The sequence below is a fragment of the Petromyzon marinus genome, chromosome 1 (assembly GCF_048934315.1).
Source record: "Petromyzon marinus isolate PM22_M1 ecotype Great Lakes invasive population chromosome 1, UKy_Petmar_22M1.pri1.0, whole genome shotgun sequence".
In the NCBI taxonomy this organism is placed as follows: Eukaryota; Metazoa; Chordata; class Hyperoartia; order Petromyzontiformes; family Petromyzontidae; genus Petromyzon; species Petromyzon marinus.
In genome coordinates, this window is record NC_133667.1 from 12195461 (window position 1) to 12217716 (window position 22256).

General features: G+C 55.1%; 1 protein-coding gene across 5 annotated transcripts in view; it reads left to right on the forward strand.

The window, feature by feature from the left end:
- Positions 1–21918, forward strand: part of LOC116942235 (AP-3 complex subunit delta-1-like) — a 63735-nt gene extending 41817 nt beyond the window's left edge. For 4 of the 5 annotated variants that reach the window (XM_076065790.1, XM_076065851.1, XM_032953953.2 and 1 more), the window contains 19 exons: positions 799–1048; positions 1326–1471; positions 1607–1775; positions 2222–2293; positions 2739–2808; positions 4268–4470; positions 7268–7347; positions 8705–8894; positions 9328–9450; positions 10948–11001; positions 12066–12125; positions 13409–13924; positions 14581–14628; positions 15804–15996; positions 16911–16999; positions 17445–17530; positions 18927–19048; positions 19585–19667; positions 20898–21918. In XM_076065790.1, the coding sequence (XP_075921905.1) occupies positions 799–1048; positions 1326–1471; positions 1607–1775; positions 2222–2293; positions 2739–2808; positions 4268–4470; positions 7268–7347; positions 8705–8894; positions 9328–9450; positions 10948–11001; positions 12066–12125; positions 13409–13924; positions 14581–14628; positions 15804–15996; positions 16911–16999; positions 17445–17530; positions 18927–19048; positions 19585–19667; positions 20898–20993 (2650 nt within the window). In that variant the 3' untranslated portion in view covers positions 20994–21918. The remainder of the gene's footprint in view (positions 1–798; positions 1049–1325; positions 1472–1606; positions 1776–2221; positions 2294–2738; positions 2809–4267; positions 4471–7267; positions 7348–8704; positions 8895–9327; positions 9451–10947; positions 11002–12065; positions 12126–13408; positions 13925–14580; positions 14629–15803; positions 15997–16910; positions 17000–17444; positions 17531–18926; positions 19049–19584; positions 19668–20897) is intronic. The other variant, XM_076065813.1, reaches the window with a different exon arrangement.
- Positions 21919–22256: the final 338 nt, after the last annotated feature.

The following is a 22256-nucleotide window of genomic DNA, read 5'->3' on the forward strand; positions in this document are numbered from 1 at the left end:
TTAGTTTCCCCTTTCTACCCACATTCCTGATGGCCCCGCGGTGACCCAAGTTGTATATCTGCTTGCCCAACCGCTGACCCACGTGTGCAGTCACATAGTGCACAGCGGTAGCATAGTGTTTAGCCTGCTGAATGGCGATTCCCGCTCAAGACCAATATATACTCTACGTGACTTTACCGAAAGACCCAAAGAGTAAATATTGACCCAAAGAGTATGAATTCCTGCAGTCGCGAAAGCTTTAAGTCAAGACCAATTTTCTTTTGACCGGTCCTTTGGGCCTTCCTTTTGGGTCGACTCAGTCTTCAATGAGCACTTGGCGCCATGTGCATACATCAGCACTGGGGGAAGACGAAGGTGGCCGCGCGTGGTGCTAGCCACCCTCCCACCCACCCATCGCTCACAGCTCTTGCCCCTTAAACACCTGAACCCAGAACGGCAATGACCGTCCAACCTCCCACCCCTCCCCCAAAGAAAATCCCTTCCTCCCCTCCCCCCTCCCCTGCTCTAGTGAGTCCGGTGTGCCTGATACTGTCGATGGTCCTCGTATCACCGCCCGGAAACGTCACAATGTTGCAATGTATTACGTGAGGGAGGATGTGGAATAAAAAAATATTTTGCAGCTCTTGCTCCCACCGATCCTAAAAGGCTACGTGGCGGCAGTTGGGGGCGGGGGTGGGGGGATCTTCCGTATGCATGCATGCATGCATGTTGAACTTCTTTTGCGCGCACCGTGCACAGCCAACCGTGCTATTCGGGGGTGCGGGGAAGGACAAGAGACTGACCTTCGTCTGATTGCAGGCACCTGGAGGAGCCGCGTGTGACCCTTGAGGCCCTCCTGCGCCCGCGCGTGTGCACGCTGCCCGGCCACGTCCAGGCCGTGTACGTGCACAATTCCGCCAAGCTCTTCGCCTGGCTGCTGGGGTCGCTGTCGGGTCGCGACCCCGACCCCAACGACGACGCCAGCAGCGGCCTCGCCGACCTCGTCAGCCTCATGGCCGACCGCCTGCCACCGTTTGTGAACAACGGCGACCTGGAGGTGCAGGAGAGGGTGAGTCGTCACCGCGTGCGAGCGCCTGTCCAGCGCTCAGCCCCTGCTTGGCTTCTGAGATCCGACGAGATTTTGGAGGGGGGGGGGGGGGCGGGGTGGGGGTGGGTGGCATTGGTGCGGTGTGCGTGTCGCCTGTGTCCTGTCTATTTTTCGGTTTTCCTCGGCACCTCGCTCATGAAGTGGCTCGTGTATTATGGTGTGTATGTTGAACTTCTTTCGCACCGTACGTAGCCCAGCCATGCTAATCGGCGGCGTGTGTTGTGTGTGCCGCGTGCAGGCGTCGGGCGTGCTGCAGCTGGTGCGCTACGTGCAGAAGCTGCACGAGAAGGAAGTGGCTGTGGTGGCGGAGGTAGCTACCCTCTTCTCCGGGGAACTCAACCCCGTGGCGCCCAAGGCCCAGAAGAAAGTCCCCATCCCGGACGGGTGAGACCGCAGTGCTGACCCTAACCACGCCTATAACGCTTGCACTACCCCCTGCACCAGCGCCGTGGTGAAATCACCGCCACCGCTTAGTGGCGAACAGCGGTTGTTATTGTTGTCGTCGTTGTCGTTGTCCAGGCTGGACCTGGACAGCTGGATTAATGAGCCCTCGTCGGGAAGCGAGGAGGACGAGGAGGACAGGGTGGACGGGGAGAACGAGGGCAAGCGGAGACGAGCAATCTTGGAGGATCACAACGAGCTGAGTCAACCGCGGCAGCCGGAGCCCAGCAAGGACGAGATGAACAAGGCAACTTGCACACAAAGAACAAAGATATCCCCCCATGGATAGCTTTTATTAACCCTTTCGGAGACGACTGCAAGTTGCAGGATGGGGTCCCGTTCGCCGCCGAATCTCGGAATGCGCAAGCGGCTATCGTTAGTTTTATTTACAGAGGCGAAACGCCGCTGTTTTTAAAGATATTGTTACCGCAGAGGACCGCAGCGACACGACCGCATTCCGTGATAGCCGGCACCAAACTGTGTCGCACGCATCGCCTGCATGGCCTCTTGGGACCCTCAGTACCGATGAAGTTATTTTAGTTTACTTCTTCCGGTTCCGTTCCAATGACGTCGGCGCGGAATTGTGGGATGTTTTGCTGCATGCGAGACATTGTGGGAAGTTTTGCGGTCTGGAACTCGGCATCGTGAGAAGCTGAACTGACTGCGTGTTTTTGTCCCTCCCTCCACCTTCAGATGCGGGAGCAGCGCAAGCGGGATCAGGAGAGCAATCCCTACTACATCAAGAGCTCTCCCTCCCACCAAAAGGTCCGTAACCGACCCCGCCTCCCCCCCCCCCCCCCGTGTACTAGAGTGCTAGTGAGCCGCTTACTACCTCACGTGTGATGTCTTCACATTATGGATGTGTGCACACATTTGGCCATCACATGGTGCTGCTGATCTTTGTACTTTGTGTCGGTGGGCGCAGCGGAACGGTAGCGTAATGGTTAGCACACTGCGCTACGAACCCGACGACCCGAGTTCGATTCGCGCTCACGACCAACACCAGTGACGATTATCGGCATCAAATTGAGTACCTGTTGCGGTGTGTAAACATCACCACTTGTGGAGGCAAAGATGGCCTGGGATGGTGTTGGCCACCCACCCCCTCGTGCGCCGTGCCGGCCTTCATAGTTGCTCGCAATCAGCACTTGCCCCAACAGTCTGTTCAGGCTATACGGGGGATCTTTGCCTTTGTCCTTTTGTCCTCTAGAACTCCTCGCCAGGAGTGAATCACATCCCCGTCGTGGAGATTGACCTCGCCGTGCCGCTCAAAATGCCAGGTAGGCGCGCCCCCCCCTCCCGCCTTCGCCAACATGCAGCCCGCGGGCCCTGCGCGTGCGGTTGTCTCTCCCTCGTGCCAGCGCGCACGTGTGCTCTCCCCGTTATATTGATCCACGACAGCCCTCTGCGCATGATGGCCTCATCCCGAGTCTCGCCGAACGGCAGTTGAAGCAGGTGGGGTCGGTCGTCATCCAGGACAGGTGAGGGTCTCCGCCAGGATAGCCGGCCTCCTCCTTTGTCTGTGGCTGTCGTTTGAATGAACTAAACTATAAACTAAACTATTTATTTCACCAGGTAAGGCACACTGTGAGCTATGAATATCTTTTTTTCAGAAGTGACCTGGCTATCACAAATGATAGCTCAACCAAGTAGCTTATAGCGTGAAAATGGTATAGCGGCCAAATGCTCGATGAACGAGTGATGTTGATTTTAAACGTGGAGGGAAAAACCGGAGGACCCGGAGAAAAATCCACGCGACCACGGAGCGAGAGACACACAAACTCCAAATATACAGAAGGCGGTCTGGGTCGGGATCAAACCCATGACCGCCTGCACACCAGGCGAGGGCGTTAACATCTCGCCACCATGGCTCCCAAAATAGCAACTTTCACGTGAACATTTTTTTCAAGTATTTCTGACACAATCCATCAGCCGCGTGGCCTTCTGGAATTACACGATTTCAGTGGCATTGATTCAGTTGGAGCATAACAAAACTCAGTACCGGTTTCAACACGCAGTGTTTCTCTTGTTGAATCGGTGCCAAATGTTACGAGCGAGGACCCTCTCTCGAAGATACGGATTTTAGATGGGCACAAAATTATAATTGAGGTTGTTTATCCACGAGCTTCCCGTGACGTCAAGTCAAAGACCTCCTCTTCTGTTTGTTTGTGTGTATGTATGTTGAACTTGTTTCGCAACATACGAAGCCAACTATGCTCATCGGAGGTGCGGGGGAAGGACAACAAACTCAACTAAAGAAATTCGTTTCAAATCTAGCTTTAAAAACTTCCTAATATCCGTAGGAAGAACATTCCCGGTGGCCGCAGAAGCGCGTCTGAAAGCGCACGATGCGCTTTCGGACGTGCTACGAGGATGACCGTGAGAGTTCATGTGACGATTTATGCTCGTCTTTGACGAGATCAGCAAGTTGTGTTGTGGTTCATTCATGGCAAGCACTCGGTGTGTAATGAGCGCGACCTTTTAACGTATTCTTTCGGCTGCCAGAAACCAATGCAGCTCGGCGAGCACCGGACGGACACGTTTGGAATTTTCCATTACCCGTCACGGCACGAGCCAGAGAATGTTGTACACACGACGGCTTTGTTAATGCTTTTTTTTTTTTGCCAGACGTCCCGTAGAGTAGCGAGTTGCAATAATTTGAGCCTTGCCGACTTCGAGAGGGGGACGACGAGCGTCGGACGACACGCGGTTTTGCGTTTCGCCAATCGGCCCGCCCAGGGTTGCACGCGTCGTCGGAGCAGCTGGCGCGGCAGGAGGAGGAGCGGCGACGGAAGCAGCGCACCGCGGCGGGCGGGGGGGAGCCGCGTCGCAAGGGCGACAAGGACGGGCGGCGGCGAAGGCGGCGGCACCACACGGCCGAGAGCGAGGAGGACATCGCGCCGGCGCAGACGGTCGACATCGTAACCGAGGAGATGCCCGAGGTGCTTGCGCACACGTGTGTGTGCGCGTGCGTGTGTGCGCCCGCGCGTGTGTGTGTGCGTGCGCATGTGCGCCCGCGCGTGTGTGTGTGTGTGTGCGTGTGTGTGCGTGTGCGTGTGTGCGTGTGCAAGCTACCCGGTCTGTTGCACCACACAAAGCTTCGGGTCTTCTCGACCACAGTCATGCTCTCCCTTCTCTATGCTTGCGAAACGTGGATCCCCCGAATGGAACATTTTCGGCGGTTAGAAACATTTAGGCTGGCCTGCCTACGATCGATCCTGGGTTTAACCAGGCTGGATTGTGTGAGGAGCTCATACATTTTTGAAAGATCTGGACAAAGTCCCATTGGTGAGCTCCTCCGGAAGGCAAGGCTGCGTTGGCTGGGTCATGTAGCCCGCATGCCCAGCCACCTTAATAGTTTTTGTTCAGCCGGATAGAAGGGGCTAAACGGGCGTGCCAGGGGCTAGAGAAGAGATTGAGTGATGTGGTACAGGAGGACGTGGAGCTGAGTGGACTTACCAATGACTGGTACCAGCGGTGTCAAGATCGGCCTCTGTGGAGGAGGCTCGAGAAGGATGCTGCTACTGGGCAGTTGGAGGCAGTCGCCCTCTAGCAACAATGGAGGGCAGAGGAGTGACGTTCACAAAAACGAGCGGAACACCGGGTGGCTAAAACACAGCAGGTCGGCACAGTAGGGGGCACAGGTGGTGTATCGGCCAGTCATCTCAATCCATGGCACCTGGGTCTTTCCCGTGACCTCCTGCCAGCGGGTGTTCGATACTTCACGTGGCCTTAACATGCATATAGCCTGGCACAAGCGCCATGATGATGTCACTGCCGGGTGGTGCATGCGCGTGCATGCGTGTGTGCGTGCGTGTGCATGTGCATGCGTGTGGTGCGAAGGAGACAAGGCGGCCGGGCATGGTGCTGGCCACCCACCCTCCTCGTGAGCTGTGCCAGCCTTCATTGGTGCTCACAAACAGCGCTTGCCCCAACAGTTTGTTAAGGCTATACGGGGGGGGGATCTTTGTGGGTTAGTGCCAGGCTGATCAGTGAGGCCCCTTTCACTTAACCAGGAGATGGAACAAACGCAACAATTTATCGTCTGCAAAGGCGACCTGGTGTGTGCACGCGGATAATATGCAGCGAGGTGGCACAGTGAGGATCACAGGTGGAGGCATCTGTCCGTCATCTCAGTTGGTCAACACACAAGATCTGGGTCTGTCCCGCGACCTCTTGTCGTTACTGCATCGCGCGCTTTAAGATGCGCTTCTGTGGCCGTCGGGAACGTTTATACTTCCGATATTAGAAAGGCATTGGGGCTATGCATTTTTAAAAATATATTGACATTTTTTTTCTAACTGCTTTTTGTGTTTAGTTTGTTGTCCTTCCCCCACACCTCCAATTACCACGTTTGGCTACGTACGGTCCGAAAGAAGTTCAACAAACATACGATGCAGAAGCATCTTCTTACCTGACAAATGGAGTCTCCCTCGCTGCTCTGATATTCCGTGGTTTTATACGTACTTCACGTGACCTTAAGGTGCACCGAATCTAGCACAAGAGCTGCGGTGACGTCACCGCCACTTCATAGGGAAAGACGGCTGTTGTTGTTGAGGATGTGTGCCTGTGTGTATGTGGATGGGTCGGTTGTGCATGTGCGTGCGTCTCTTGCTGGGTGTGTGATTGGAGCGGTAGGGAAGCGGTTAGCATGCTGCGCTACGAACCTGGCGACCCGAAGTCGATTCGTGCTCAGCCAATTAACAGCGTGCGTTTGTGGGGAGCGGTAGTGTCGCGGTTAGCGCTACGCTGCACTACGAACCCGGTGACCCGAGTTCGATTCACGCTCACGGCCAACACCAGTGACAATGATCAGATCCGGTTCTGAGGCCTCCCCAAGGTCGACTCCGCCGTTAAATTAGTACCTGGTGCGGTGTGTAAACATTTACAATAGGAAGACAAAGGCGACCGGGCGTGGTGTTGGTCACCCACCTCATCGTGTGCCATGCCGGCCTTCATAGGTGCTCCCTAATAGCACTTGCCCAAACAGTCCTTTAAAGGCTACACGGGGGATCTTTGTGTAATTGGAGGTCTGTTTACTGTGCGCATAGGGGTGTGTGCTTGTGAGAGGCGATATGTGTTTATCTGTTTTTGGATGTGCACGTGTGAATGAACATTTGCAAGAGAGTGTGTGTGTGTGAGCGGTCATTAGTGCACTGCGCTATAAACCCATTCGATGGCTACTTTCGCCCCTACTGGACATCTGTGAAAGAGAGCTTCATAGCTCATCTGATTTCTCCAGGATAAATAAAGATTCTAATTCCAATGTCCTATTCACTCGCAACCAACATCGGTGACGAATATCTGAACCGGTCCTGGACTTCCCCCCAGGTCGACTCAGTTTTAAATGAGTACCTAGCGCAAGTGTGTAAGCATCAGTCCTGGAGAGACACGCCGGCCTTCGTAGGTGCTCACGAACGGCACTTGCCCCCTGCAGTCTGTTAAAGGCTATAGGAAGGTGGGGATGCTTTGTCTTTGTGTACGTTGCGCTTTGGAGTTTCTCCCCCCCCCACCCGAACATGGCCTAGCCGTCCCCCATGAGCCAACTCATCTTTAAGCCAGCGCCTGATGCGGTGAACAAACATTCAGCACCGCGGCGGTGACTCATGCTGCTGGGCCGCTTCATCCCCATGCCACCGCCGTAGTTTTTTAAATTAAATCGCTGCTCACTGGCGCAGCGCCCGTCTCCCCCCGGGAGACGTCTCCCGGCTAAGCTCTGCGATGTTCGTGTTGACCCAGGACGCCCTCCCCAGTGACGATGAAGATAAGAGGTTCGACCCCAAAGACCCCTACAGAGCTCTGGACATGGATTTGGACAAGTGAGTATTTTCACTTCATGTTAAACTAAAACTAAACTGGAACATATATTTTTTTTTTGATCAGGTAAGGCCTGCTGAGCCCTTACAGCTCTTTTTCGCAAGCGACCTGGTCACAAGCGATAGCGCAACAAAGTGGCTTATCATCATGTGGACATTTATAGCAGGAGCCAAAACACGCACGTTGATTGTAAATGTGGAGGGAGAAACCGGAGGACCCGGAAAAAAAATCCACGCGACCACAGGGGAGAGAGAGACACGCAAACTCCAAATATACAGCAGGCGTCGGGGATTGAACCCACGACCTCCTCCTATATACCAGGTGAGTGTAGTTAACATCTCGCCACCACGGCGCCCCTTCACGATCGTAAACAACCAGCGTGTTCATCCTCGGAAACAGTATTTAAACAAAGGAAGCGAGTGAGAGCAGGCTGCGGTGCTAATTGTGGGGAAAATAGAATTTGATAATGAGCATACGCGTCGCTTTTCATCGTCAGCTTCTGTTTTTTCACAAGCACTCCCAACTCACCTTTATTACTACTACTACTACTGCTACGCTTGTTAACCCAAGAAAGCCTCGCTTGACTCCCACGACTTGCTTTGCACGAGAGTCCTGACAAGTTTTATCTGCAGGGGGGGCCCCCCATGATTTTCGATGTAATATCCCGACCGAGTAATTTGCGGACTGTCATTCAAATTAGGCATATGAACGTATTGGTGCCATACGGGTGCACGGTATATATATATATAAAAAAGCACGTTTTTCACAATAATAATTTAGTTTCCCGCGATTCGCAACCCCAGTCCGAAAATCATGCGTGGTGGTGTGTCAAAATAAGATCTCGTTATGTCAAAGCGGTCGGAAGACAAACGTTTATGAGCAGCTGAACACGAAGCTTCACAGTCTGTTGCATTATCGCAAGCACCCAGCCTGATGACAATCGGCTGCTCCGTGTTCCAAAGCCAGATTTGACTCCCCGTGCCCTAGGCTCGGTCGGACGGTTCCCCGAATCGTTTTCCGGAATCGTTTCTCGGCGGACGGTGTCATCGAAAGATTACGACTCGCGTCACGCGTTCGAAAGGGAAAGCAGCTGCTGCATCTAAGGCAACTTCTGATAGAGAGTTCTGCAGCTCGCCCAAGGGCAGCAGCAACATCGTCAGAACTCTTTTGCGAGGGACCGGTGTGTTATGCTTCACCGGTGTACCGCCAATACGTCCAAATAGGGACCGTGACGCCGGTACACAGTGGCCTCACTCTTTGCGAACGACGCCGCGGGATCTTTTAGCATCCACCGTGAAGCAGGCGACACGTGGGTATTTTCTCGGGCGATACACGACGATGCCTCTGCTCGCTTTCCAGGCCGCTGACCGACGGCGACAAGCTGCCGGTGAAGACTCACCGCATCGTCTCGCCGGACAGCGAGAGCCCCGTGCAGCCGGGCAAGATGGGCAGCAAAGACAAGGGCAAGGACAAGGAGAAGAGGAAGAGCAAGGAGAAGGACAAGGGCAAAGACAAGGACAAGGACAGGAAGAAGAGCAAAAAGGACAAGGTTTGATCTTCTCTTCCCACCGACGTTTGACGCATTCATTCTGTCTTGCACTCCCTAATGCTCGTGCCAAACCCGACTCCAGCCGGAACCCTAAACCTGATCCCACGCAGAACTCTAAGCCTGACCCCACCCAAAACCCTAAACCCGACTCCAGCGAGAACCATAGACCTGACTCCAAGCAGAAACCCTAAACCTGACTATAAACCATCAACTTGACTCCAACCAGAACCATCAACCTGATTCCGACCCTGAACCTGACTCCAACCAGAAACCCTAAACCTGACCCCCAGCCTTAGAAACAAACCCGATGATCGAATCGAGCAGTCTTTACCCGTGCGTTTACCTACTCGTGTTGGATTGTCATAACAGTGATCGTTGCATCATGACCGTCATCGTTGTATCGTCGTTACCATTGACGCGGGGTTTGTGGCAGAAGGAGCGGAAGAGGCACGGCTCGCACGGGGACAAGAAGGCAGTGGCCGTGTCGCATGACCCGGAGCCCAGGGGGGCGGCCGGCGAGGGAGAGGGCGGCACAAGCACGCCCGCCAATGCAGACGTACGACCTTCGCCCACTTGATCTTTGACCTCTGGGTCCCTGTACATTTGCCCCCTCTCAGGTCAGGACTACCGAACCTGTAGTGTCACGGTGATGTGTGTTTTGTGGCGTTCGTGCTGTTTCGTTGTCGCCGTGGCTTGAGGGGGAAGAGATTTCCGTTGGGAACTCTCGCCCCCCTGTTGGAGAATGACATATTGCGGAAAGATGGTTTCACAGAGCTAGTTCTGAGATCCCCTTCAATTACATCTTGTCTTCACGAGGTGGAGGTGCAACCTCCCCCGTAGAACCCTGCTGCTGTGTAGCTATTTGTCACCTGTCAAATAAATGCTGAATCAATTGAGAAACCGCATTTGATGCGATGGTTTATTAATTATTCTTTACTCAGTCGTTTCATAATTGGGCTGAGCCCATCACTTGAGAACCCAACTCGGTTTAATCGCAGGCGTTTGAAGCCCGGATTCCATTAGGTGTGTGTCCGGCTCGGTGATCCTGACGCAATTTTTTAAGAATCCTGAACCATTCTGCGCCCCCCCCCCACCAACCTCTGTAGGGTGTCCAACTGTTGTTGCTGTTAGAGCAGTTTACACAGACGCTCTCCTTATAATATTAGTTTGTTTAAGCCATAAGAGGCTCAATGAATGATAGTTTTGAGATTCCATTTGCCAGGAATTTGCTAGGACTAAAACCAAAGCTACTGGGATTTTAGCATAGTGTAGCATCGTGGCAGATTTGACATTGCAACATAGTGAGTTGTGTGTTTAATGTGCGGCACACAAAAGGAAATTTAAATTCCTCTTTTGGGTGTTGGTAAGGAAGAGGTTTCTCACCCCCTGATATAGACCATACACACACAGCAACAGCACACGCACACAGAGCGCACGCACACACACAGCGCGCACACACACGCAGCGGGCACACACACACAGCACGTGTACACGCACACAGCGCCCACGCACAGTGCACACACACAGCACACCACAAAAAATAAAGACAAAGATCCCCCATAGAGGCTTAACAGACTGTTGGGACAAGTGCTGTTAGCGAGTACCTGTGAAGGCCGGCACGGCACACGAGTGGGTGGGTGGCCAGCACCGCCTTTGTCTCCCCAGTAGCGATGTTCACACACTGTGGCAGGTACTCATTTGAGGCTGAATCGACCTAGGGGAGGCCCAAGACCGATTTAGATAATCGTCACTGGTGTTGGCCATGAGCAGGAATCGAACACGGGTCGCCGGGTTTGTAGGGCAGCGTGCTAAACGCTATACATTACTGGTCCCCACACACGCACGCACACGCACACCCACGCGCACACACAGCGCACATACACAGCACGCACACCGCACGCACAGCACACACCTCGCATGCACAGCCCACATCACGCACGCATGACACTCACACAGCACAAACGCATTGTATGCACCACACGCAGCACACATGCACAGACCTCACATTGCTTCACCTTTGTGTGTGTGTATTGGTGGTCTCTGCTCTCCACAGCTGAACGATTTGGATTTCTGGCTGTCGGACGCAGTGTCTCCCTCCAAAGCCAAGGTAGTTCACCTTGCTGCACGTGCATGTGGTTAAGGTTGCATGTGCCTGTAATGAAGAATATATGTCCCTGTAGTTAATGATACATGTGGCTGTAGTTAAGAATGCACGTGCGTCTAGTTTACCCTTTCCCATTCCAAGACGACTCTGGGTGTCCCGTTCAACCGCTGAATCTCGGAACGCGCGAGCGGCTCAGCGTGAATTTTATTCAGAGAGGCGTAGTAGCGCCGTCGTTTTTAAAGACGCCGTCCTCGCCGCAGACAACCGTAGCGACACGACCGTCGCTCTGTGATAGCTGGCGCCAAAACTGTGCCACACAGCCCTCCCCGCATAGCCTTGTGGGAGCCCTCGGCACGTCTTTCTGACCTGAAAACGTACGGTTGAAGTTATTTTGTTTTAGTTTTCATTCCGTTCCGATGACGTACAGTTACGTTACGTCATCGGAACGGGGAAAAGGGTTAAGAATACGTGTTGCTGTAGACATGCGGCTTTTTAGTTTAAGGCAAGCTATGTTCCGGTCCGCCTTTCTCCCTGCCCAAACAAGCAAAATTGGTCAGTGCTCCTCTCCGTATGCAGCCCCTAAACCAGCGGTGTAATTTCCACATTTTCCACAGTAGTGGCTCGTATTTCCGAAGGAAGAGCACCGTCCCACTAAGTGGTACTACATCTACATGATGTGATGATGATGGATTGAGTCGACGCCTAACCGGCATTTAAACTCGTGACTTGTCGATTGCCCGCCCAGCCCTTTACTCCAGTGCCATTCCACACGTGTCTAAGAGAGAGAGAGAGACCGGAGGTACTGAACCTTCGACGTCATTCACAAATTCTGCTTGCAAAACTAATTAATTATCATCGGTCGTGTTCTATCCACTGTTGGGCGAAGGCCTTCCCACCACGGCGTGGCCACTCCTTCCCACGGCATCGAAACTCTCTTTGTGTGTTAGTTCGTTGTCCTTCCCCCGCACCTCCGATTAGCAGGCTTGGCTACGTACGGTGCGAAAGAGGCTCAACATACGTTACTTGTTGCGCAACTTCATCGTCGTCTTTGTCGTTGTGTCTTGCAGTACGAGTTTATAGAGAGCACGGCGCCTTCAGCAGGACACGAGCCGGAAGTCGCGGACAACGTAGGGTCCCTCTCACTCCACCTGTCCCTCTCGCTCCACCTGTCCCTCTCGCTCCACCTGTCTCTCTCGCTCCACCTGTCCCTCTCGCTCCACCTGTCCCTCTCGCTCCACCTGTCCCTCTCGCTCCACCTGTCCCTCTCGCTCCACCTGTCCCTCTCGCTCCACCTGTCCCTCTCGCTCCACCTGTCCCTCTCGCTCCACCTGTCCCTCTCGCTCCACCTGTCCCTCTCGCTCCACCTGTCCCTCTCACTCCACCTGTCTCTATCGCGAGCTGTCCCTCTCACTCCACCTGTCCCTCTCATTCCACCTGTCCCTCTCACTCCACCTGTCCCTCTCACTCCACCTGCCCCTCTCATTCCACCTGTCTCTCTCGCGAGCTGTCTATCTCACTAACTGTCTCTCTCGCGAGCTGTCTCTTTCGCGAGTTGTCTCTCTCGCGAACTGTCTCTCTCGCGAACTCTCTCTCGCGAACTGTCTCTCTCGCTAGCTGTCTCTCTCACGAGCTGTCTCTCTCACTAACTGTCCCTCTCACTCCACCTGTCCCTCTCACTCCACCTGTCCCTCTCATTCCACCTGTCTCTATCGCGAGCTGTCTCTCTCGCGAGTTGTCTCTCTCGCGAACTCTCTCTCTCGCGAGCTGTCTCTCTCGCGAGTTGTCTCTATCGCGAGCTGTCTCTCTCGCGAGCTGTCTCTCTCGCGAACTGTCTCTCTCGCGAGCTGTCTCTCTCGCGAGCTGCCTCTCTCGCGAGCTGTCTCTCTCGCGAGCTGTCTCTCTCGCGAACTGTTTCTCTCGAGAGCTGTCTCTCTCACTAGCTGTCTCTCGCACTGGCCATCTCTCTCGCGACCTGTCTCTCTCACTAACTGTCCCTCTCACTCCACCTGTCCCTCTCATTCCACCTGTCTCTATCGCGAGCTGTCTCTATCGCGAGCTGTCTCTATCACGAGCTGTCTCTCTCACTAGCTGTCTGTCTCGCGAGCTGTCTCTCTCGCGAGCTGTCTCTCTCGCGAGCTGTCTCTCTCACTAACTGTCTCTCTCGCGAGTTGTCTCTCTCGCGAGCTGTCTCTCAATAACTGTCTCTCTCACTAGCTGTCTCTCTCACTAACTGTCTCTCTCACTAGCTCTCTCTCTCTCACTAGCTCTCTCTCTCACTGGCTGTCTCTCTCACTGGCTATCTCTCTCACTGGCTGTCTCTCTCACTAGCTGTCTCTCTCACTAGCTCTCCACTCTGCTCTCTCTTCTCAACGCTCTTAGCCAACGGTGGCTTTTCTGGTTCGTTTTACAGAGCAAGAAGAGGCACGAGGAGGACGAAGAGGAGGTCACGACCCCTGGGGAGAGCCGGGAGAGTTTGCAAGAGGTGGAGGAACCACCCCAGAAAAGCCGAAAGGGCCGCAAGGAGGAGGGTTCGTCATCGCAGAAGAGCCGGAAGAGCTCCGAAAGTCACGAGGAAGAGGGGGACACGTCCCGGAAAAGCCGGAAGAGCAGGGACGGGAACAGTAAGTCATCCCGGAAGAGCAGGGAAGAAGACGGAAACTCATCTCGGAAGAGCCGGAAGAGCCGGGAAGAGGATGGCGAGTCGTCCCGTAAGAGCCGGAAGAGCCGCGAAGAAGATGGCGAGTCGTCCCGTAAGAGCCGGAAGAGCCGGGAAGAAGATGGCGAGTCGTCCCGTAAGAGCCGGAAGAGCCGGGAAGAGGATGGCGAGTCGTCCCGTAAGAGCCCGAAGAGCCGAGAAGAGAAGGCCTCGTCGCCTGGAAAGGCCGCCCCCCTGCAGAACGGGGATGAGCTGCCCGTCTCGCTGCCTGTAAGCCTCGCATTGCGCGCGGGTCCCACGGCGAAGGGGGTTAACGCGCGGGGGTCGACCTCACGCCACAGGGCTCGGTATAATGGGGTTAGCTGGCCGATCCCCTCCCTCCCACAGCCCCGGCCCACTTTTTACATCTTAATGCCGCCATCACGGTCTCAGCGTTGGAGAAAAACTCACCCGCCTGGTTGAAGCCTGTATCGCCCGGCACTGAGTAGCGCGCGTCGTCAGGTTGGGCAGTTTCCACGTTTGTGGACGCACAATGTCTGACGCGTTAATACTTTGGCTGATCTTGTAACGGGCATAAACCAGCATCACCCGAACTCCGGTCATCCTCGCAGCAGCGGCTTTTGGCTCGGCCATCGAACAAAGGCGGTCACCGCATCGTGCGCTTTCCTTCTGGAATGCCCTTTATTCCGACATGAGTAAGCCACTGGAGTTGTGCACTTTGAACCCATCTAGATTGAAAGCCGATTTCTTTATAGCGAATTTTTATGTTTAGTTTGTTGGCCTTCCCCCACCGCACCTCCGATTAGCACGGTTGGATACGTACGGTGCGAAAGAAGTTCAACAAACATACGATGCAGAAGCATCTTCTTATCTGACAAATGGAGTCTGATATTCCGTGTTTTTTGGTCTGTCGCTTATTTCCCCAGCCGATGTCCAGATACAAGCTTCTGGCCGAGAACTCCCACCTCAAGTTGGTAAGGTCCGAGATCTGATCCCCACAATTCAGGGTTGGGTTGTAGCACTTTAAAGAGAGAGAGAGAGACACTTGAACATCTTCGTGAATCTTTACCGGGTCTTGATGAACCTCTTGAGGTTCACTACCTCCTCGGGGTGGGAGGAGCGGTGGCGCGGTGATTGGAGCACTGCGCCACGAATCAATCGATCCGAGGTTTGATTTCAGACCACGGCTAAGATCAGTGGCGAGCCCTGTGTCTGCACCGATCCCCGGGCTCACCACCTGCACTGCACTCACCAGCGTGGTGAAGTATGGTAACTAAACAATGCCGGTGACCCAACACGGCGCGGGGAAGCTGGGTTCATTGTTGTCATCGAGAGACCGAGAGCGATGGGATGGTGACGGCTTAGGGGTGACCTTCATGTAGCAGTGGGGGCGCCACGGTGGCTAGGAGATGTTGACTACCTCGCCAGGTATACAGGAGGTCGTGGGTTCGATCCCGACCTTGACGATGCGTGCTGCCGTATATTTGGAGTTTGCGTGCTTCTTTCCCCGTGGCCGCGTGCATTTTTTCTCCGAGTTTAGAGCGTTTATTTGCCCGCTATAAAATTGCACGTGTTAAACCACCTCTTTGAGCTATCAGTTGTGACTGGGTCGCTCGCCGAAAAATTTGACCTGCTAAAATAAAAACTAAAAATAGGTATGTTGTGGTTCGCACCGCGCGGAGAGGTAAAACTGTCGGCCTGGTAGCCCGAGTCTTCGTAACGGGTGCAGGATTCGATGCGCGCGTCTTTCGTTTGCCTTTGTGCGTCTGGGGAGCGGCGGTGTGCAGCGGAGAGCGCGCTGCCCTGCGAACCCGGCGACCCGAGTTCCATTCCCGCTCACGGCCACCAATGCCAGCGGCGATTACCTGGACCGGTCCCGGCCCCCCCCCCCCCCCCCCATCTCCCATAGGTCGACTCGGTCTTAAATTAGTAGCCGCTTCCTTAAACCCCGGTGTCCATAGTGTTCGTGACTGAGGTCTGCGGAGTTTCTGTACCCCCCCCAACCCCCAACCCACGTCGCGGTTTGCGCTCTGTACCGGGCTCCTATTGACAGTAAAAGGATAGGGGGAGGGGGGGGGAGGATCTTTGTCTCGTCCCTACACGTCGCCACTCATCCCCGCGACCCCCACCGCTCGCCGCTCGCGCGTAGACGTACGACGTCCAGGGCGACGTGAGCAGCGGCGGCAGCAAGGTGGTCGTGTCGCTCATCGTGGCCAACAAGGGCGAGGCCCAGCTCAAGTCCATGGAGCTCAACGTCCTCGACTCGCTCAACATGAGGCTGCTGAGGCCGCCCGGCGCCACGGCACACGATGGGATCGCGGTCCCCTTCCAACTGCCCGCCGGTGAGCGCCACTGCGACCCTCCCCCCCCCTAACACCCTCCCAATCCCCCAGCCCCCTCCACCTTAGCCCCCAGTGCCCCTCCAGCCGCCCGTCTCTCTCTCGGGCGTTGAACGAGCGTGCGTACAGCGGGCCCGAAGCCTAAATGTACGTGTTGAGTCTATGGGCAGTGTTCGTCCATGGGGGTGTGCGTACGTATGCTGAACTTTCTTTCGCACCGCACGTAGCCAACCGTGCTAATGGGAGGTGCGGGAGGGGGCTACTTTGAGCAGCTTAGTGGTAACGATGCGGCGTCGTTTGCCATTGTTGTTGTTGTTGTCACTCGCCCATGTATGCCTCCGCCACTCGCCTCTCCACCACCTCGACTCGCTCAAGCCACCTGTGTGTGTGTGTGTGTATGTGTCGAACTTCGTTCGCACCGTACGTAGCCAAACCGTGCTAATGTGGAGGTGAATGTCGAAGTCCCGGTGTGGAACCTCCTTTGTCCAGCTGCAGCGGCCCGTGTGGACTGACACTCGCACGAGCGCTCGCACGCTCCCTCACGCACGGTCACGCACCCTCTCGTGCACGCACACACACTCACACACACACAAACCCTCGCACAATTACAAAGACGAAAGATTCTCCGCAGTAGCCTGAACAAGACTGTTGGGGCAAGTGCTGTTAGCGAGCACCTGTGATGGCCGTGTTGTTGGCCTGGATGCGGGGATCGAACCCATGTCACCTGGTTCGTGGCGCAGCTGCTAGCTGCTAACCGCTACGCAGACACACTCGCACGAATTCCCTCACGAACTCGCACGCACCCTCTCGCGGTCGCACGCTCACACACTCCCTCACACGAACCCTTTCACGCAGATGAGTGCGCGTGAGGCGGGCGACCGTTCACGTTACCGCAATGTTTCTCTGCGCTCCCGCAGGCGTCTCGAACGAGATGCACGTCGCATTCAACGTCCAGTCCATCGTGATGCCGCAGAAGCTCAAGGGCTCTCTCGCGTTCATGGTCAAGGTGAGGCCCCTCGCACGCACGATCGCGCACGCAGGCGCGCGCACACGCGCATACGCGCACATGCACACACACACACACGCACACACACGCGCGAACGGCCCGGGGGGGCAGCGTCACCCGGAGACGCGGCACTGATACTCGTGCACTCGGGCGGGCCACGCTAAGAGACCGGCTACCCGGGTTCGAGTCCCGCTCACGCCAGCAACGATTATCTGCACCGGTCCTGGGCCTCCCCTAGGTCGACCCAGCTTCAAATGCACATCTGGTGCGCTGTCTAAACGTCGCCACAATGGAGACAAAGGCGGCTGGGCATGGTGCTCAGTCGTCCACCCTCCCTCGTATGCAGTGCCGGCCTTCATAGGTGCTACTCGTAAACAGCACTTGTTCCAATAGTATGTTAGAGGCTCTACGGGGGGGGGGGGGTCTTTTTTGTGTGTGCGTGCAGACGGAGGATGGCTCCTCGCACGAGAAGCTGGACTTCACGCTACAATTCACCTGCTCGTCGTACCTTCTCACCACCTCCTGCCACAGGTGAGGCGCCCGGCCCATCGGTAGCAGTGCTGCTGGCTATTTCCTAGAGTACAACGGAGAGCGGTCTGCCTGTCTCTTGCCTAGAGACTCCAGAAGAGACCAGTCTGTCTGCCTGTCTGTCTGTTGCCTAGAGACTCCATGAGAGACCAGTCTGTCTGCTTGTCTGCCTGTTGCCTAGAGACTCCAGAAGAGACCAGTCTGTCTGCCTGTCTGTCTGTTGCCTAGAGACTCCATGAGAGACCAGTCTGTCTGCCTGTTGCCTAGAGACTCCAGAAGAGACCAGTCTGTCTGCCTGTCTGCCTGTTGCCTAGAGACTCCAGAAGAGACCAGTCTGTCTGCCTGTCTGTCTGTTGCCTAGAGACTCCAGAAGAGACCAGTCTGTCTGCCTCTCTGCCTGTTGCCTAGAGACTCCAGAAGAGACCAGTCTGTCTGCCTGTCTGTATGTTGCCTAGAGACTTCATGAGAGACCAGTCTGTCTGCCTGTCTGTCTGTTGCCTAGAGACTCCAGAAGAAACCAGTCTGTCTGCCTGTTGCCTAGAGACTCCAGAAGAGACCAGTCTGTCTGCCTGTATGTTGCCTATGTCTGCCTGCCTGTCTGTTGCCCAGAGACTCCAGTAGAGATTGGTCTATCAGTCTTGTCGAAAGACTCCGGCAAAGACCAGTTTATCATTCTATCGCCTAGAGCAGTGGCTCACAACCAGGGGTATGCGGGGGACCCCTGGCGGTACGTGGCACTATCCCAGGGGGTACGCGAGGTGACTTTATAAATGTGTGAAATTATAATCGTACGTGGGAGTCGTTTGGTGACTAAGTCGCATACGAATCTGCCAATATAAAATAACTACGATAACATTCAATTCAATATATGGTAACCTAGAGCGATGTCAAAGACCTTTCTAAACTCATTGATGGTTCACAATGTGGGTTTCCACGAGTAGCCAACCAGCGCGAACAAATTGCGTCACGCATGCAGAGCAGAGCGTCCGTTGCATTCTCAATTTTTGGAATTCGCTTGCAGTTTCTAGTTAGGATATACCTCACAATTGGTTCAAATATTGATCTTCATTATTCACACATTTACTTTCGCAGAACCGTGTTGGGTCAGGCAAGGGGGGGGGGGTTACTCGGTTGAAAACAAAATTCGGCAAGGAGGAGGGGGGGGGTACAGAAGCCCAAAAAAAAGTTCAAAAGAACAGCGGCTCTCGAGAGAGAGACCCCCCCTGGTAGAGACCCGTCGCTCTATCGCCAAGAGATCTTATCGGGGGACCGGGACCGGTCCTTCAGTCTTGTCTAAATACCGTATCAGTCCGGGTTTGCCAGTCTACTGCCCGGAGACACCCGTCCGACGGAGGTCACCGCGTTCGCGGTCCGTGCCGTGTGCCCTGTGGCGGTGCAGCGAGGCGTTTGCGGAGCTGTTGGGCGGCGGAGAGCTCAGGTCGGCGACGCTGCGCACGAGCGGCGTCACGCAGCCTTTCGCCGTGCTGCTTGCCCGCGTCTGCCTCCTGCACCGATTCTCCGGTTAGTGGCTCCCTCCCCCCCCCTCGCCCCCCTTCCTTGCTCCCTCCCTCGCTCGATGGTGATGGTAACGACGACGACGGTGATGATGATGACGACGACGACGGTGATGATGATGATGACGACGGTGATGATGACGACGATGACGGTGATGATGATGACGGTGATGATGATGACGACGACGGTGATGATGATGACGGTGATGATGACGACAACGACGGTGATGATGATGACGACGATGACGGTGATGATGATGACGACGACGACGGTGATGATGACGACGACGACGACGGTGATGACGACAATGACGGTGATGATCACGACGAAGACGACGGTGATGATGACGACGACGATGACGGTGATGATGACAACGATGACGACGACGACGACGGTGATGACGATGACGGTGATGACGACGACGGTGACGACGACGGTGACGACGACGACGACGACGATGATGATAGTGATGCCGACGGTGATGATGACGACGACGATTGCTATGACAAAGATGGTGATGACGATGACGTTTGTCCCGCCAGTGGTGGAGCGCTTGGGAAATTGCGCGTCGCTCTACAGCCGCTCCATCCAGGATCACCCCGTGTGTCTGCTGCTCAAGCTTGCGGTGAGTCCCTGCTCATGTCCTCAGAATCCACGTGAGCGTCACTTTGTAGCCCGTGTCGTCGGGAGCTTTGTTGCATCTTCACGAGCCGAGCGCTACTTAATTTGAAGCACCAGTGCCTTGCCGGTCTCGTCAATGAGCAGGAACCACCATCAAACAAACTCCGGTCATCCTCGCAGCGGCGGCTTTTGGCTCGCCATCTCTTCCTTTCGCTCTTCCTTCCGATTATTAGGAAGCCACTGGAGCTATGCATTTTTTAATCTATATTGAAAAAACTAATTTTTTTAGAACTGTGTTTTTTTTTCGTTTAGTTGTCCATCCCACGCACCTCCGTGCACGGTTGGCTGCATACTCTGCTAAAGAAATTCAACATACATACATGCATACAATTTGGCTAAATCCCAACTCTGACGGTTAAAATATGGGTCTGACTGTTGCGCGATGAGCATTACTCTACATCATAAGACCTCCTTTGCCAGTTCCAAAATGTAATAATAGGGTTTTTCCCCTTTTTTTTTAGCAACAAAACTGAAACCTTTTCGCAGGGAATCATGTCTGCATTAACCACAATACCTGCAGTCAAAATGCAAACAAAAAAGACATACTATGATAATATATGCATTGTCCTTGAAACTGATTGGTCCACACCAAGGAACGGCTTTCTTTTGAGCCTCGACCCAATTGGTGCTCAAAAGGCGTCATCTGGTCGAGCATTTTGACTGCAGGTATTGTGGTTAATGCAGACATGAATCCTTGTTAAAAAGGTATCAGTTTTGTTGCCAGAAAAAAGGGGAAAAACCCTATTATTAGAACATTACTCTCATGTGGCAGATGCGGTGGGGAGGGGGAGTGGTAAATTTCAGCAGTTTGGGCCTTCAGATAAACTTTTTTTTTACTTGGTAAGGCCCAATGAGCTGTTGTAGGCCTTTTTCAGAAGTGCCCACAGACGATAGCTCAATGAAGTGGCTTATCACGTGCAAATTTATAGCTGGCAAATACTATAAAACGCATGATGTTGAATCTAAATCTGGGGGGGGAAAAACCGCAGAACCTGGAGACAATCCACGCAACAACGGGGAGAAGCACGCAATAGAGGCGTCAGGGTCGGGATCAAACCCACAACCTCCTGTATACCGGGCGAGGTGTATTAACATCTGACCACGGCCGCACGCATTGATCCATTTCTCCCCCCCCCCCCTCACCGCCGCCCCCGCCCCCTGGCCGGTGGCTCAGGAGGGCTCCATGGTGTCGGTGGACGGGAAGAGCAGCGACCACGCGTTGCTGTCGAACGTCCTGGATGAGCTCAAGCTCACGCTCGGCGGCTCGTGACGGCGCGTGCCGAGCCCGGGGTCCTCCGATGCCGCGACCCCTTCCTCCTCCTCGCCAATTTAATTAATCTTTCAACTACCCACTCGCTCGCTCGCTCACTCACTCGCCCACTCGCCCACCCGTCAACTCAACCACCCATCTGCCCACTCTCACCGACTCACAGTCTCACTCGTCCACCTACCCACTCACCGACCAACGCGACCCACACAGCCACACTCTTACCTGTCCACCCACTCACCCACCCACTCACTCACTCACCCACGCATGCACTCGCCCGCCCACGGCACTCGCCCGCCCACTGCACTCGCCCGCCCACTCTACTCACTCACAGACCCACGCGGCTCACACAGCCACAATTTTACTTTCCTATTCACTCAGGCACCCACACACTCACCCAAGTAACCACCCACTGCACCCCCCCCCGCACGCTCGCGACACCACGGCCGCACCTGCCGCATGGCTCGGCGCCATCTCCCCCGCGCCAGCCTCGTACCTCCTCCGTGCACCGTGCACAACATCTCAGGGTTGGGGGGGAGGGGTGGGGGGGGTGCCTGTTGATTCGCTACCCATCCGGGTCCCCCCCCCCCATCACACGAACCCTGCACACGCCTGCTCGTACAATCGACGGCGCCTGCTCTGAGCTCGACGCGGGGTGCTCAGGGGGGCCCTTGTTACGCCGTTCCGTACCTCAAGGACACATTTGCAGAGCTTAGCTTGGTGGACTACGTGACACCCGGCCCAGTTGGGGGGTAGGTGGGGGGGGGATGTGGGGGGCAGGGGAAGTTCCAGTCCATTCCTCCACCACACAAAGGTGGTACCCCTTTAGCGGTGTTCTTCACTCATTTTCAGAGTTAAGGCATCAGTGCGAGGGCTCCGCCCGGGGGTTTGACAGCGTGACGATGATGGGGGGGTGGGGGTGTGTGGGGGTGTGTCGGGGGGGGGGGTGTCTTTTCACATTTTGTCTATTGTCGGGTGGGTGGAGGGGTACCCGCACCGTCGGTGGGCCGCACTTAAAGTCCGCCAGGGGCCGCCAAGTGGCACCGTGGGCCTTGCCATGAAGAAACGCTGCCCTAGAGGCTTTGGCAGGTGACCACCTCCCCTGCAAGGGTGGAGGCGGTTAGCCTCTTCGCATGACCCCGTACCTCCGCACACCATTTCCCCTACCCCCCCCCCCGAAGCCGAACGGGAAGTCTCGCGAGGTTTGGTATTCCGAATAGCCGGCTGGGGGTCGGTAGTGGGGGGGGGGGGTGGGTGGGCGGCGGT